At 46.7% G+C, this 17,111-nt stretch overlaps 1 protein-coding gene across 4 annotated transcripts in view; it reads left to right on the top strand.

Moving 5' to 3' along the window:
• The window catches only part of LOC146861683 (uncharacterized), a 311,367-nt gene that overhangs the window by 239,107 nt on the left and 55,149 nt on the right, over positions 1 to 17,111 (top strand). For all 4 annotated transcript variants that reach the window (XM_085646054.1, XM_085646052.1, XM_085646053.1 and 1 more), the window contains one exon: positions 15,906 to 16,016. In XM_085646054.1, the coding sequence (XP_085502180.1) occupies positions 15,906 to 16,016 (111 nt within the window). The remainder of the gene's footprint in view (positions 1 to 15,905; positions 16,017 to 17,111) is intronic.

Here is a 17,111-nt window from a genome sequence, read left to right as displayed (position 1 = left end):
TGCTGCAAATGTGCACGGTATCCAGGGGTTCGGGTTGCACGGTCCCCACGAGGGCTGCGGATCTCAGGTTTGTTGAGAGCACTGATTGGCCTCGGGGAAGCTTAGGAACCCTCCTCCTGTGTTGCAAAATATTCTGAGTCCGTCAGGAGCTGCGTAGATGCAAACCGGTCAGATGTGTTTTAGGTGCCTGCCTTGCAGGGGAGTAACTTTTTTACTCCAAGGGAGATTCTTCGGTCATCCAGCATAGTGGAGATAGTTGAAGTACTTTGTTTCTGTAGCAGAGTTTCGTCCAGGTAAATCTAAAGTCCTGTAGCCAGGGGTTCCTACTTTATACCCAAGGAAGGGGTGGGACAAACTCATGGGACCCACCTATGGAAGGGTCAGGACAGAGGGTGGCTACACCCATGTCCTTTGTCCAGTTTTGCACCAGAGCAGGGGCTGATAGCCCCTGCAACCGGTTTGAGCTGAACTATGCACAGGAACACCAAATGTGTCCCCAGTGCAGGCATCAAAGCACTCTCAGAGTGCACCCACCCAGCCCCAATACACTAAAGCCTGTCTGGGAGGTGGTCACACCTCCCTGTGACAGGAAACCTATTGTCCAGCCTTCCCCTGCCAGAGTTTTATCCAGCAGCAGGAGGGCAGACTCGTGTCTGTGGCTGGCAGCATCCATTTTGTGATGCCAGGGTCTGTGAAGTTGGTACCGGGTGTACCGGTGCTGTCATATTTCTCCCTCTAGTAGGGTGAAATCATACCTCCCACACCGGTTACTGGTGTGGAGGTATGATTCCAAGGTGTATGACACCAAACACGACATGTTTCCATGCAGCAGTTTTAAAGTTAGCATTTATTGCGGTGGTTATAATGCACTTAAGTATATATGGAATGGCTACATCACAAACAACCTCGTAATAGAGGTTCCGAAGGCTGCAGAGGGGCTCTGCTCATGCATGGGCACCATCTCACATAAAACCCAGCACCCTGCCTTCAGGATTTATAAGACCTGCCATAGGGGTGACTGATAGGTTTATATGTGCAGTGATATGGATAGATATAGTGAACCTATATCTAAGTAAGGGGTGCATGCACCACCTTACACAGGCTGCTGTAGCAGACCTGTTGTTTCATTTTGAGTGGTCTCCCAAGGGTGGTATAATACATGCTTCAGCCCCTGAGAGGCCTCTGGGGTACCTATGCCCTGGATATATAGTATACCATATACTAGGGACTTATAAGGGTACCCCAGAATCCAATCTGGTGTGTACCTAAGGTACATGAGCAACCAATTTAGGGAGAAAGCAGATAGACTGGGGTCCTGATTAGCAGGATCCCAGTCAAACTAAGTCGAAAACCAGCAAAACAACAGGCAAAAAGTGGGGGTAACCATGCAGTCAGATTCCACCTTCCTACATTCACTGGAAAAAAACAACGGTTGAAGAGACATGATAGGTGAAAATGTGAGTGAAAGCATACTATTCTAAAAGAACACAATTACTGAAATTCACCTGTTATAGTTATACCAAGTAACTATAGCTCGTGCCCTTGCCATGCACATTTTCCATCACTCATGACATGTCCTACGACATAATTGATAACATCACTGCTGCATCTGAAATGACATCATTAATGACTACTCTGTGCACGGCGAGAGCCATGTGTTCCGCTCTTATTAGAACCCGTTGGAGAGGTATAGCTTTGCACAGACACAAGGAAATACCCAGTATAAATCAAGAAAATACTCTTTCAGGATTAGAGTGCCACATAAGTTATGCAATGAACTTTGCTCCTATATAATAGAGTACCTTTTAACACCACCAACACCTTGAAACTGCTCACCTCAAATGTCTTGTTCACACTGAACTAGAAATAGACAAAGCCTTTTGCCCTTTTGACAGCAAACTCTTTAACTGTGGGTTAGCTACTGCCATCCACACTGAGCTGAAAAATGACAATAGCCTTTTACCACTCTAGGCACAGTATTGCAGCTTTAGATTGGTACAATACCATCAAAGACAACCAGGAATGAATGCAAGTAAACCCTGACACGTTTTGTTTTATTAGAGCTAGTCAGAGGTACTGCTTTGTACAGACACAAGGGAGCACCCAGTATAAGTTAAGACAATACCTTTCAGGCTTAGAGTGCTGCATAAATTATGCAAAAAAAGGAAACAAGGAACTCTGAGTAGTTTCCAATATTTAGGTGGAGAGCATTTCCTTTATATGGAGCACACTACAACACCAGCAACACACAGAATCTGCTCACCTCAATTGTTTGTTTTTCTTACAGAGTTTTTAAGTATGGGATTAGCACAATGCCATCCACACTGAGCTAGAAAGTGACAAAGCATCTTGCCATTTTTACAGCAGAGTCGTTAAGCATGGGTTTATCTTGTGCCATCCCACCGACCTGAAAAATGACAGAAGCCTTTTACCACTCCAGGCACAGTATTACAGATTTGGATTGCTAAATAAATTGCATACTCTACAATATAATGCATTGCAGGGTAATGGCATGCATTGTTAAGCTCTCTGTGGTATTACAATAAGTAATAAAGTCCACTGAGTATAGGCATGTAAGGTAAAGACCCGCATTGTAATGTGTGATATACGTCTTAGTTTTGTGAACAGTTAATCTACAACATCTGTTTGGCTTGTGGAAGGCTGTGCAGTCAGTGGCAGTGGTAGATTTGACTTTCTTCCGTAATCCTTAATTGTTGAACCATGTTTTGGCCTCTACTTTGCCAGGTGTGGTCCTGTAGTACTTTAAAATTGCCTTAACACGTGAGACGTTGTTACTCGGTTTTTCAGGAGCATCTAATATCATTGACAACCAGGAGAAATGTCACTTATTGGGACTTCTTGTAAGAAGTGCTTTATTGAGGTCTCTCTTGTTCTTCTGGTGGGCCCCATTTATTTACATCTGAAGATTAAATTAACATAACTGGCAGCCTAAATGTCTCCTGACTGTTCTGTGTGAACATTGAGAATCCACTGTCAATGGTTCGGACTCTAAGGCCCCAGGGAGAATGTGTGAGCATCTGGGTTGTCTATAGAAAGATCTTGAATGTACTAGTTTGTATTATTCAGTTTTTTATTAAAAACATTGATTATTGGAATCCTTAGATCTTCGATGAATTAGAGGCATCAGGAACTTTGTTGGAGGGGGCATCATCCAAGTGTATTGTTCAATTATGTCAATAGAGTACAAAGAACAGAAGTTATGGTGTTGAATGAGAAATCATATGGTTGTACCCCCATTGATGAGAATCCACTAAATCTGTCTAGCTTAACATCACTGTCACCACATTAATGAATACCTCTGAGACAACCCACCATGCTGATAAGGTAAGCAACATTATAAGAATCAGTAGGAATTGGACTAGGGTCTAGGTTATGCTTGGAGTTAGGTTTATATTTAGGGTGTGATTATGGCCTACAGTTTAGAGGTGGGGTTCAGGTTAGGAATTATGACAATGCTTAGTTTAGGTTAGGCAATAGTTTTAGGATTTGGTTAAATTACAGTCTTCAGTTATGGTTGTGGGGATGCATAGCGTGAGTGGAAAATTTAGACTTAAGGTATGTCAGAACCCCTTTCAGAGGTCCACGGGGTAAGCAGGAGCTACTGAGCCCAACCATAGGGGTTGAGGCCTTTTACTCTTGATGTCGCAGGGCCTGACTTACAATGGGTCTTGAGAAACTGCGCCAAGTACCCGAGTTTCAGAGCTCCGGCCCCAGACTCCGGTAGTTAACACTATCCTGAGCCCCTGGCCCCTCGGAAAAGCAGGGGAATCAGCGGCTGCCCATTCCTAGAAGCAGTGGACGCGAACTGAGGCGGCGGTACATACTGTTCAGCCAACAACGATGGCCGGCAAAGAGGCGACGATCCCGAGGAGCGGAATTCAAAGTGGCGCCTGTCGCATGAGGCGGAGTTCACAGCCTAATACCCGGTACGAAGAGCCAAGACGAGCAGCAGGCAAGTAGCGCTCGTATCGCGGGGAAACAGGCAGTGGGTGTGGAGGCTGGCGACTCACCCCCCTCCCCCCTGTGTGGAGCTTCACTTGGCTGCAGGCTGGCAGTGGCGTGGTTGACCTGGAGTAAGAGCAAGGTGAGGGGTGGACCGAGAAACTGCATCCTGCTGCGGCATGAATGATGACGCACGTCCAGCAAATCATGATGGATGCAGAGAGCACTGACCGCCCAGCTGATAGCCCCCTGATTGCCTGAGGCCCGGGACGAAACACGAGAGTGAGGACACGGTAAGAAGCGTCACTGCCTGGGCTTAGACGAGAGCTTAAACTGGTCTGCAGCAGAAAGCCGTACCAGAGGGGGGAGGAGGCATCGGGAGATGCGTGAGCTCCGGGCCCCAGTAAATAGTGCAACACAATAGAAACCAGCCGGTAAGGCCTTACAGATGGACACTGTTCTTTGGGGGCATCATAGCTCTACGGTGAGAGTCGCCTGCTGAAGCTGCAGCCTGGAGAGAGATAGGTTGCAGAGATCACAGCGAGGAGAACGTTAGGGAGCCCACTCCTGATTGCGACAACTGGGCTGCAAAGGAGTGTGCAGATGGGGCGCTGCCCACTCAAGTGGTATTCCATGACCGGTTTGAGCTGTGAGTCATGCGTCGCTGGAAACTTTGGCGTGCGCGATACAGGTTACAGTGAGCGACCATACTAGTGGGAGGAAGAGGCCTTTAGGTCTACAAGTGGGGCCCTGTGATAAATGGCCCAGGTGCATGAGAGGCCAGTGCGATGCACCTACAAGCGACTTTTTTAGTGGAACATGAGCTCCCAGGACCCTGAGGGCAATCGAGGGTCCCGCCGACGGGAAGACGCAACACTCTGAAAGAGAGTAGACATTGGACCAGGCGGAGAGCTCACTGTGGGGTACAGTGGTGACTGGGCAATGGGATAAGCCTGTACATGCAGACCACTAGTCTGACTGTTGCTCAACCCGTGGAAGAATGGTGCCATTCAAACCACTGGGAGATTGGCCTGAGAGGGGTGGCACCTAAGAGAGGAGCTCCATATACAACACGGCCTGTTGCACATAGAGTGCCTGAGTGGGCGATCACTATGGGAAAAGTGGCCTTGCGAAAAGGACAGAGCGCCGCTATAGCGGGGGAGGGAGCGTCCCAAGGGACGAAGAGGATGAGATCCTTGACTCAGAAAAGGAAGCACCCACTCTGAAGCTCACACTGGCAGACCTAATGGAAGCCATTACGGCTTCCCGGGAAGCGCTCGAAACAAAAATAGACTCCATAGGCACCAATCTTAGTCTCCTGAAGGATGACCACTGCCGGCTTGCGGAAAGTGTCCCCAGCACGGAAAATATGCTTGCGGATATCCCTACAGAGGTGACAGAACTAAAATCTCTCACGGAAGTGGCGGCGAAATTGAAAATTATGGAGCTGCGTGCAGAAGATCGTGAAGAGAAGTCTTGTCGCAATAATTTGCGCATAATAGGGGTGCCTGAGAAGGGGAAACGAGATGATATGGTGCAGTACTTGGAGAATTGGATTAAGAAAGAAGTGGCTCCTGAGGGACTCTCGCAGTTTTACGCAATTGAAAGGGCGCATAGGGTGCCGGCCAGACCTCCCAAGCCAAGAGTGCCCCCGAGACCAATTATTGCTCGCCTGCTCCATTTTTGAGATAGAGACCATATACTCAAGCAGGCTCGTCAAAAGAAGGATTTGCAAATTGGAAATAGCAGAGTGATGGTATTTCCAGATTTCACTAGAGAGGTAGAGCGGCAAAGATCCACGTTCCTGGCAGTAAAGAGAAAACCACAACAAATGCAGCTTTCATATGCAAACCTATTCCCTGCCAGGTTACGAGTTGTTGGGCCTAAAGGAGTGCAATTCTTTCTAACGCCGCAGGAGGCCTGGGATTGGCTGGAAACTATCACTGGTCAGAAGTCGGGAGGCAGTTCGCCGAGACAGTCTACAGGAATCGAGGACAACTGAGAGCGCCGACCCCGACAGAAGTTCAAGTCGAAAGGAGCAAGGTCATCAGGGCGGTGGTGGAGCTTAGCCAACCGGGGTCCAGCCCTAGATCAACGAGGAGTGACAAAGAGGATGGCCGGTTAGAAAGTTCTCCAATTTTGAGCGCGACAGAAGACTCAGAGACAGAGATGCCTGTGGTGACACCCCACACCATGGAAGTTGAACTGGGGGATCCGGAATTTTGAGTCCCCAACTTTGGGCGAACTATATACTTTTGCAGAACATTTACTCTGCAAAATGGGGGGGAGGGGAGCTGTGGTCAATACCTTTGCAGTATTACAGATGAGGAGTTGCGGGGGGACTGACAGATCTTACATGGAGGGAGTTCTGGGTGGCGGGGTTTCCGAGGCTGGGCGACAGCCACCTCACCCACATAATCAATATAGTTAGCAGAGTTTGGATGGGAGGGGGGTTACTTCTATCTGTCCTGGGGAAGGGGAGTTGGGTAGTTCAGTTATTTTGGGGTTGTGCACTGGGGGCCGGGCATGTCTGGGTTACACATGTTATTAAGAAGGTTGCAATGGCTGGTCAATGGGACCCGCCATAGATTATCAATGCATCTCCTGGAATGTGCGTGGGATGCACTCCATGACTAAGCGGCATAAAATACATGCATTCCTGGTGCGCAGAGGGGTGCAAATTGAGTTATTGCAAGAGACGCATATTAATGCAAAAGAAGGGGCTGCTTTAAAACGCTGATGGCGAGGGCAATTATTTTATACGAATTACTCAGCATTCGCCAGAGGAGTACTGGTATGGGTGAGAGCAGGGATCCCTTTCCAATGCACCAGGGAATTTGTTGACCCAAACGGGAGGTATGTGGTAGTCCTGCGCAAGTTGGATGAACGGGATGTAACAATTGGGAGTATATATGCCCCAAACATAGAGCAAGTTTCATTCCTGGCTGATATATCTTGGTCACTAGCGCATGCACTGACAGTTTCGGTACTCCAGGGGGGAGACTACAATAGTCTTGAAGATGTAGGGCTTGACATATCTTACCCTCCCTTACACGACTCACCTGCCCACAGGGTGGCAAGGGCAAGAAGAGATTGGCAACAGCAATGGGGATTAGTAGACTCTTGGAGGGCTCACCACCCCAGGAGAACAGGACTATTCGTTCTTTTCCTCTAAGCATGACCTACACGTCAGATTAGATGCTATTCTGTGCACCCCTGATGTGCACGGGCACGTACAGAGTAGCGAATATTTAGCACGCACAGTCTCGGACCACAATCCTATGCTGGTCTGCCTTAGCTGGTCCAGGATTAGAACAAATATACCTACTTGGCTCCTTAAACCAGAGGCATTGGAAGATCAGGTGTACCAATCTGAGATCCACACAGCCATAGAACGATATTTAGCGGAAAACGAAGGAACCGCCTCCAATATTATGACAGAGTGGGAGGCGTTCAAGGTGGTGCTTAGGGGGGGCGCTGTATCTCTGCAGCGGTAGGAGTGAGGATGACTCTTCTAAGGGAGACACCGGATGCGGAGCAGAGGTTGCAACAGGTTGAGCGAGAAAGGCCTGGGAATGCAGAAAAACAGAAGGACATATTAGAGGCCAGAGAGGAGGTAGGGGGACACGTGGAAAGAATACATTGCGTTGACTACAAGAACTACATGACAAGGGCCCATGTGGAAAGGGATAAACCTTGAGCTTTGTTGGCCTGGCTGGCCAATCCGGCCAAGAGGGGATCTGTTATTCTGGAACTGAGAGATGATCGGGGAGGGACTTTATATCATCAGCAAGACATTAATCAGTATTTCTGTGATTATTATACCGAACTATATAAAAGTAAAGCTTCCCCTACAGCCGTGGAACTTGATGAATATGTAGACAGTGTTGAGTTGCCAACAATCGATGAAGAAGAGGCAGAAGTCCTGGGTCGGGAGATAGACCTGCACGATGTACAGGCGCTGTTAAGTTCATGGCTAGAAATAAGACACCAGGTACTGATGGGTTCACCATAGAATTTTATGCTACATACACCGACTTGCTGGGCCCCCGGCTGGAAGCGCTCTATAACCAAGCAAATCAGGAGGGGAAATTACCGGGGAACACTAGAGAGGCCTTGATTGTCCCATTATTGAAGCCAGGCAAGCAGACGCATGACAAGACTGCATATAGCCCACTGTCGATGCTCAACCTTGACTATAAGATCATGAGCAGGATACTGTCCACAGAGCTCTTGTTACACATGACGAGTCTCATACATTGGGACCAGGCTGAATTCATACAAGCAAGGGATATGGCAATGAATGTGAGGAGACTAATAAGAGTTCTGGGAGCTGACTCCTACTGCAAGGAAGAGGTGACTATTTTGATAATAGACATCGAAAAGGCATTTGATAGTCTCGAATGACCATACCTATTTAAAGTGATGCACGGTTTTGGATTATGGCAGGGATTTGGGGCATGGACAGCCCTATTATATAGAGACTCAACAGCCCGGGTTAGGACAGGAAAGATTATCTCACAGGTATATGCGGTAGAGAGAGGGCCATTATCGCCTCTGCTGTTTGGAATAGCCATGGAGCCGCTGCCCGCTAAAGCCAGGTCTGAGAATTGGTACCGCGGCCTGGATGTTGACGGGCATATTCATCATATAGCTTTGTACGCCGATGATTTGATTCTGTTTTTAAGTAATACGGAAACAGAATTGGTGAGTGCTAAAAGTCTATTGTTCGAGCTGGAAAGAGTAGCGGCCCTTAAGGTGAATTGGAGAAAGTCGAGTTTGTTCCCTACAATGCAGGGGTGGGAGAAACCGCAGACGGGGAAGGGGGATTGAATGGGAAGAGAGATGCATCCCATATCTAGGGGTACAAATATACCATGATAAAACAGATCCCCTAGAGGGCAATGTGGGGAAAATTATACGTGGAACGAAAGCCAATTTCAAATTCTGGGGAACCCTCCTCCTTTCGGTGACAGGCAGGACGTCTTTACTCAAGATGGTGACTCTTCCGAGGCTTCTCTCCATCTTTGGAGTGCTGTCAATATGGATCCCTGCGGATCGATTCAAACAGCCCTGGACAATGGTGATGGAATTCCTATGGGGAGCAGGAAGGAGGAGAGTGGCTTTAGCGAGGGGGTATTGGCGGTGCCGGATTTTGAATACTATTATATTGCAGCTCAACTGCAATGGCTGACGAAATGGGTGTCCAGCCATCTTAGGGGAACTGCAAGAAACCAAAAGAGGGGTTTGACTGCTATGCAGCAAGGCCAAACCAACTATAATCACAAAACAACGAAAATGCCAATGCTGCTAATACATCAAGATTCTTTTGACTGTGCATTGAAAAAAACAATGTCACAACAACCGCCTGTTCCGTTGGATTTAATTCCAATATTTTTTCATCAATTCATATAAAAAAGATTTAAACACCACAATACAAACATCTTTCAATCTGTTAGAATAAGTGGAGAGATGAGAGTTTGTTCAAGTGAGGTTTGTATGAAAATAAATGTCATTGTTGTTTATAAGGGTATAAAAAGGTGTGTTAAACTACACGTCTAACTAAAAATTGAAAGATGTTTGTATTGTAGTGTTTAAATCTTTTTTATATGAGGAAATTCTTACTGACAACGGTGTGCAATTTGTTTCCGAGGAAATTAATTCTTTTCTACATGTGGCATTAAGCACACTAGAACTCCACTTTACCACCCACAGAGTTATGGCAAGACAGAGAGATTCAATAGAGTTGTGGTGGAGTGTGTGCAAGCAGCTTTTAGATCAAAATCTTGTGTTTTTCGAGCTGTGAAAGATTTAATTTGGTCATACCGCACTTTGTCTCATGTCACCACTAATTTCAGTCCCTTCGAACTTATGAGGGGGAGAAAAGCTTCTTCACAGGTTTACCCTTTCTGGATGGAGAAATCCTCTCTTCAAAGTTGTGACATGAGGTGCATGTGGGAGTCTGCCAACAAAAAATCTACTGAAGTATTTTCAAAAAAATTTGAAACTCCCTCATGAAAAGTACCCCACAGACTCCGTATTGGAGATTGGGTTAGAATCAAGAACCCTGTTTCTGTAAGAAAAGGTCTCTCTAAATTTTTAGATTCACAACAGATTGTTGATATTCGCAAAAATGCTGTCAAATTGTCTAATGGAAACTAGCGGAGCACTTCTCGTGTTGCCAAAGATCTGTGCATTTCATCTGAAACTGTTAAGATTAACAACAAAGTTTTGGAAGGGGATGGCGTCAGGAAGAGCACCAGAGTTTATGCCAGACCACGATGTTTACGAGATTATGTTTAGTCTGTGTTTATTCACATAGTTCATGAAACTTTTTACAGTTTTTACTGTTTGTTCTCCTGCTCCTTTTTCATTTCTGTATCCCTCCCTGGTTAAACTTGTGTTTCTTAATTGCTTAGTTATAAAGGGGGGGAGGTGTGGTGATGTGTTGCTGGCAGTGCTTCATGAGTGGTCCATGATGTCATCTAGAGTGTTGGTAAGTATCTTGCTCTGAGTGTTCTCTTAGTGGCAGTTGCTGTTTATGTGCCTTGGCTGTGCCAGCTGGGACGGCTCTCTGTACCCTGTAATAAATACTTATTTTGGGAAACTACTACAGCGTCAGCAGCACATCCTTTCAGTATGTTATTACCCTTTGAAGAATTTAGTGAGCAAAATGGAATACCAAGGGGCGACTTCCTGCGGCCTTAACTGCAGCAATACCCAAGTATTGGGGGGTTGGCCTCACTGAGCCTGGATTAGATGAAGGTTGCCAATTGGTATATAACGGCGGCGGGGACGTTTAAGGCGATCACTGTTTGTATTGAAGGCTGAGCCGTGCAACACTCCTCCCACTTAGTGAACTACAACAGAAGTGGGAAGAGGATTTAGGAGAACCCTTAGAGGAAAAAACAGGGGGAGAAATAAAGGAAAGTGTCAGCAAGGTCACTAGAAATGCCAGATTTCAGCTGGTTAATTTCTACATATTCCATAGGGCGTACCTTACCCCAGGCGCATCAATAAGTATTTTAACACAGACACGGCCGCGTGACCTCGATGTAGCGAGGTGGGAGCGGAGCTCCTCCAAAGTTCTGGAGTTGCCCAGAAATAAAGAATTACTGGGGGTAGGCGACGGAAAGTTTAGCTGAAATTACTGAGAAGGAAGTGAATATAACAACAGGATATTGCTTACTACACAGATTTCCACATACTTCTAAGAACAAGGTCACCAGCAAATTTCAGGACTTAGGCTTAATATTAGCCACTGGAAGGCGAGGGGGAGAGCCAGCATAAGTAGATGGAGAAGAGAGTTTGAGCGGGGGACAGGCTGTGAAGGAACAGTTTGCTTGCGGGACGCTAAGAGTAATGGGAGCGAGAAGACATTAGACGCAGCCAGGGCGTGGGAGGCTTTGACATTGCAGTTAAAGCAGCTTAATTACATTTCAGAAGAGTGAGTCTGAGAATAGTCGGGATGAATGATTGATTCCATGTATCGAGATGCATGTGTGGAGATGTAAGGGAAATGAGCAGTGCGCCCTCAGCGGAAGCCCTGACAGGAACTTCAGGAATCAAGAGAATTAGATAGAAACTCTTGGAGGATGTCCCGGAGAGAGATACAAGTGCTTGATAACCCAAGACATGCCTGGGGGGAGGGGGGCGAGATAGAGAGAGGTGGGAGTTACTCTTTGTAGGGGGGAGGGAGGGGTGAATCATTTATTATTTTACTTGAAGGTATGTATTTAGAAAACACCTACTACTGAAGCTCCTGAGGATATTGAGTCGGAATTTGGACATTAACATATTAATCTTGAATTGTCTATGTGTTAAGAGGTGTACTTCAGCTGGCATGCCGTGTGGAGCAAGCGCCTGTATTATATGATGCCTTGTCTTTCAAATGACTAATAAAGTTTGTTTACAACAAAAAAAGTACCCCTTCAGCACTGGACTCTCAGCAGTAGTGTGGGTTGAACAGTCTAAGACTTCTCGGGGGGGGGGTGTAGATGCAGGGAGGTGAACCCAGGCTCACAACTCAAAATACGTTCAGCAGCAACAATAAATGATAAGCAGTCAAATACTTACTTTTATGAAAAAAATAGTTGAACACAAAGTGAAATACAGCACACACAAGCATTACACACAGTCCCCAGAGGTCAGGGTTTTAGTGTCCCTGTGTCCCATTTCCCTCTCACTAGCAGTAGAAGTTTATTCCTCATTCTCTATAGGTGACATTCAGGTTAGGCCTAACTAGTAGTCCGAATCTCAATAGTCCCACTCTGACTCTTTTAAAAGTCAAAGGTGTTCTAGTGCCTGAAGCTATATGTGGCAGAACAAGATCTCCTGGGGCCTTCCGCCCTATGATTAGTATTACCCGCTCCTGCAGGGGTTGCACGACCAAATTCTCCTGAAGTGTTTCACTTGAAGAGGTCGCAGAGACATGCAGCCGCTGCTGTTGGTGAGTAACACTCACGACTCTGCAGGGGCAGCAGCTGGGCTTCTATGACGCTCCCTCTAGGGAAACGATAAGTTCCTCTGATCTTCCCCACAGATGGAGGGTTGATTGCTCTGATACCAATTGTCTGTCGGTGGCTCGAACCACACAGGTCCCCACAGCGACCTCCCCTCTCGTGGACTACTTGAACAAGGTAGCGTTCCGTGTCCTTTTCGGTGGTCCTTTCTGCATATGGGGTCACTGTCCTCAGTCCCCACTTCTGTGACGTCTTGATCAACACAAAAGAAATCTTAACAGCAGCCCCATATGGCATAAGGGATTTCTGACTTCACACATGGGCTATGGCCCGATCGGCACAACAGTAATCTTCATGGCAGTCCACTCTGGCATACAGGGTTGCTGAATTCCCTTTGCATATGGCCAACAACCTAATCAGGGCAACTATAGCTAACCTCCTGGCGGCCCTTCTGGCATATGGGGTCACGAAATTGAACCTGCATACGTGTGATAACCTAATTGGTGCAGAAGCAGTCTCCTCACACCTCGCTACAGGGATCCACTTGATAGGATTCCCTCACTGAACCACGATCCCTCCAGCACTCTCCTCTTCCTCACAGGGCCCACTGGTCGTTGCAAGCAGGCAGACACTAATGCATCAGGATCAAGGGGCAGGTGGTCCTGGATTTCCCTGGGTGATGTTCTCCCACCCAGCTAGGAGACTGACAAGCCATAGCCCCCATCCCTGGTCACATGCAGAAGTCTTGCAGAGATTCTCCTTGCACAGCCCAACTGGCTGCTTGACAGTTGCCAATTTTGAGGTCTTAGAGCTCCCCTTCCTATAGTCCATTTCTAGACACCAAATGTGATTTAGTGTCTGACTCTTTGAAGTTTGTGTGCGGGGTCAACTTCCTTTTGAAGTACCCACTCCTCTGTCTTATACTTAATCCAGAAAGCAGTCTGTCACAGCAGGAACGACTCCAACTCTGATAGCCCTTCAACACAGGCCATCGGACTGACTAGAGGTTCACACCTGATATGTCAGCAACAGTGATATTTGCAACAAAAGGTTAACCCAGGCCCCCAGCCCTACTCTTTATGCTTCTTTTATGAGCCCCATCTCCTTCCTGAGATGTAAATGTAAATGTGCAGATATTTATATAGCGCAAATCACCAACCGGTCTCTAAGCGCTTGCTTAGGGAACCCGTCCTGGTATTCCCCTGTGAGATAACCCAGCAGGGCATCCACAAGGTGAAAGCCAGGCATCCCGCCACGAGGGGCCATTGCCAGGCTCCTTTCCAGTGGCCTCTCCCTGAATCAAAGAGCACCCTTTGAAGTGTACAGAAGAGCCTGGCTCTTCATCCTGCAGTGTATGGGTCCCATCCAGCCCACAGGAATGCAGAAATCCACAAATTTGTGGCAGAGGGGGGATTCTACTACCTCCATATGCTCCTTCAGCCAGCACTGGTTCTCCCACAATTGTACTCGGAGACCTCCATGTATTGCACTATTCACAGGCTTATATACACACAGTACATGGATGAAACCAAACGTGCACTGCACAGCACTACATACTAACTTGATGGAGGCCAATTTTGAGATAAGCACACAGCAGCGGAACTTTACATGAGTGCGCATATAGGCCTCACTCTAGTGACGTAGGTAAAAAAGCCTGTTCACTCCTACTGATGACTATACGGTATGTTGCCACTAACGCGCTCATACTCCTTAACTCCTGGCAAAGCCAGGAGTCTTTTGCCACTATGAGGGTAGTTATATGAGTGCTCCTCCTGGTCGAACAAGACCACAATCAGCGAGACAGGCCTCTGTCAAGGCGCACACGCATGAGCCATATTCACCCATGACACCAAAAATCAGCACCAGGGATCTAGTTACCTTTGTAGCTGGGGCACTCAGGGCAGCAGTGCAAATCCGCCACCATGCAAGGAACCTTTCCTTCTCAACAAGATAAATGTAGACGTGTGTAGACAATTTAGTGAAAAGGTACTTTAACACTTGCTGTCAACTTCAACTCTAGTGTGGGTAAGTTCGGGGTCCTGGCTACTTTACTGTTCTTAACTGCTCTGCAACATATCTTCCTTAAGAAGGATGTCTTTTACATGATCTGGTATGCCATCATCAGTCCTCATTGGCTACTTTACTGTTCTTAACTGCTCTGCAACATATCTTCCTTAAGAAGGATGTCTTTTACATGATCTGGTATGCCATCATCAGTCCTCATCTTTAAAATCCGCTACGGATACAGGCGTTCTAGGAAACATCTGACCAATCATGGGCCTTCCATATGCGGCTACGGTTTTGAAAACTGTGGCCCACGCTCTGCTCCCCTCTCACTTTGAATCAGATGGTGTACTGAGTGACTACCAATCAATATTATTTACCAACCGAGACTCTAGCTTTGGAAATTCAGTGCTTCTTTTGACTCAGTTGTGTCATTCGCCTCAAACTAAGCGCTATCATAAAGTTAGTTCAATTTCTGCTTTCTTGTGGTGAACTAAGGAATCCTCAGCCTTGTATTGTTTTCTCACCGCTTATCCTCGCAGTAATCCTGTACCACCTTGTATAGTAACTTATTAGTTGGCACATTGCAGAAAGTACACTGAGCACAAGAACACACAGCCAGTCTTATCACTGGCCTGAAACAATTATACCACACCTCCCTTGCTTTAAAAACTTTGCAGTTCAAAAGTGAATGAACAGATTGAATTCAGGACTTTGCCCGTTTTACAAAACAGTCTCTGACCGCACACCGTGAGACCTCAACAGCTCATTCCCTTTGTACCAGACGACCAGGCTTCCCATGGCATTCTGGGTATACGTTTTCCAAACTACATGTGCTCTGGTTGCAGATCTTTGTGTCTCTTTTCTCCTTTGCCAAAAACTGAAACCATTCTACTCTTATGCTGAGCCAATGGCATTTAAACAAATCCATCCGTTCCGTCACCTCCATCTGGTATTTTCTCCCCATTTTCTCCTCTCACTCACTGAAGCAGGAATATTACAAGCTCAATAAATGAACATCAATAAATATGTAAAAGTATTTGATTAAAAGCGACCACAATTCTTAGTAGGTAAATACATTTATATGATTTTGAATCTGTTGATATAGCATATTACACAGATACCGCAAACTAAAGTGTCACTTGGTGGGAAGAGACCACCGTCCGGATCAGTAGGACAGTGCTTCAAGTTAATAACATGGGAGTGGAAAAGAGGCCCCAGTCAATGAAAGAGCTTCATGAGCAAGAGAATTGTGAACATTGAAGCAAAGAAGCCATCTTTGTTGAATGCTGCAAACCATGTAAAACAAAAACATGACAGTAAGACTTTTCAAGTGTCATAGCCTTTCAATCCTAATAACAGCATTTGTAGTACATAAACAATATCTGTGTTTAAGAACTGTTTTGCTGGTATGACCGTGGGTTCCAGTTTTTTGGGGTTGATGTATGTACTCTTTGAAATTTATTTTCATTACAGGGCAAGACGTTATCACACAAGTTGCTTCAATTGGTATTAATGAAGAGGGAGAGACCTATCCCATTAACATTCAAGAAATTCAAAGACGAGAACATTATAGTAGTTCAGCAGGTGCGTAAAAAGCCCAAACTCTATTGGAATCAAATTATGCTGTACCTAGCATATCATCTATACGCGTGTTTGTGCTTTTGTGTGCCTTTGTTTTCCATCAAAACTGTGGGGTTGATTTCTAGGATCCTTAGGCTGTTGTTCTGACACGAGTATGTATTGGTAATCCATTGCTGTGTAGTGTTCTTTAACAACATGAGTTTTCAAGGGTAAGGGGAGCCAATGGAGTTCCATTATAGTAGAGATTTTCGACACTTTATCACTGGATTACAGAAGTAGGAGCAGAAGTAAAGAAGCTCTCAGGGATCCACATGGAGATGTTGCACAGTCAGTGTTCCCCCTTGAAAGGAGGGAAGGAGGGTCCTGTGGACTCCCTAAGCAGCCCCCGGCAGGCGGGTGCAGTCACTCAGTGCACCCCCCTGCAGAAGGATCTCCTTTCAAATGCAGGCCAGGTGTTTGCCTCTACAGTGAAAGGCAGACTGGCAGATTCAAACAGCTGGTCTGTCTTTCACCAATACACTACCCTTATGCAGGCAGGGCTCGAGTCGGGGTACCACGCGGGTGGACGGCGTCCCCCCACTTATTTTACCAGGTTTTTCCGGGTGGACGCCGTCCCCCCTGCCCAAAAGCTGGACAGCATTGTGTGAGCAGAGAGCCCGGGTGGGAGGGAAGTCTCCCGTAAATTACCAAAGATATGCTAATATTTGTAATTGGAGACTTTAAGAGGCACCGGTGGTGTGTGCAGGCTGGAGTGATTGGGAGGGGGAGCGAGCAGGCGTTGGCGGTTAACGCTTGGAATGTGTGTTCTTCTGTATCTTGTGCACTTTTGAGCACTTCGTTGTGCAACTGGGGCACCCCCTCGGGGGAGTGGGGGGGAGGGGGGGTTGCAAAGGACATCGAGGAACAGACCAGGGGTAGCAGTGCTGTGAAATGCCCCGTCATCTAAAGGCATATGAATACTCATGAGATTCCTGTTGTGACGTCACTTCCGGTGACAGCGTCCCCCCACTTCTTTTCATGAGATTCCTGTTGTGACGTCACTTCCGGTGACAGCGTCCCCCCACTTCTTTTTTTAGGACTTGTGCCCTGTATGCAGGT

The sequence above is a fragment of the Triturus cristatus genome, chromosome 3_1, assembly GCF_964204655.1.
Source record: "Triturus cristatus chromosome 3_1, aTriCri1.1, whole genome shotgun sequence".
In the NCBI taxonomy this organism is placed as follows: domain Eukaryota; kingdom Metazoa; phylum Chordata; class Amphibia; order Caudata; family Salamandridae; genus Triturus; species Triturus cristatus.
This window is presented reverse-complemented; position numbering and strand designations above follow the sequence as displayed.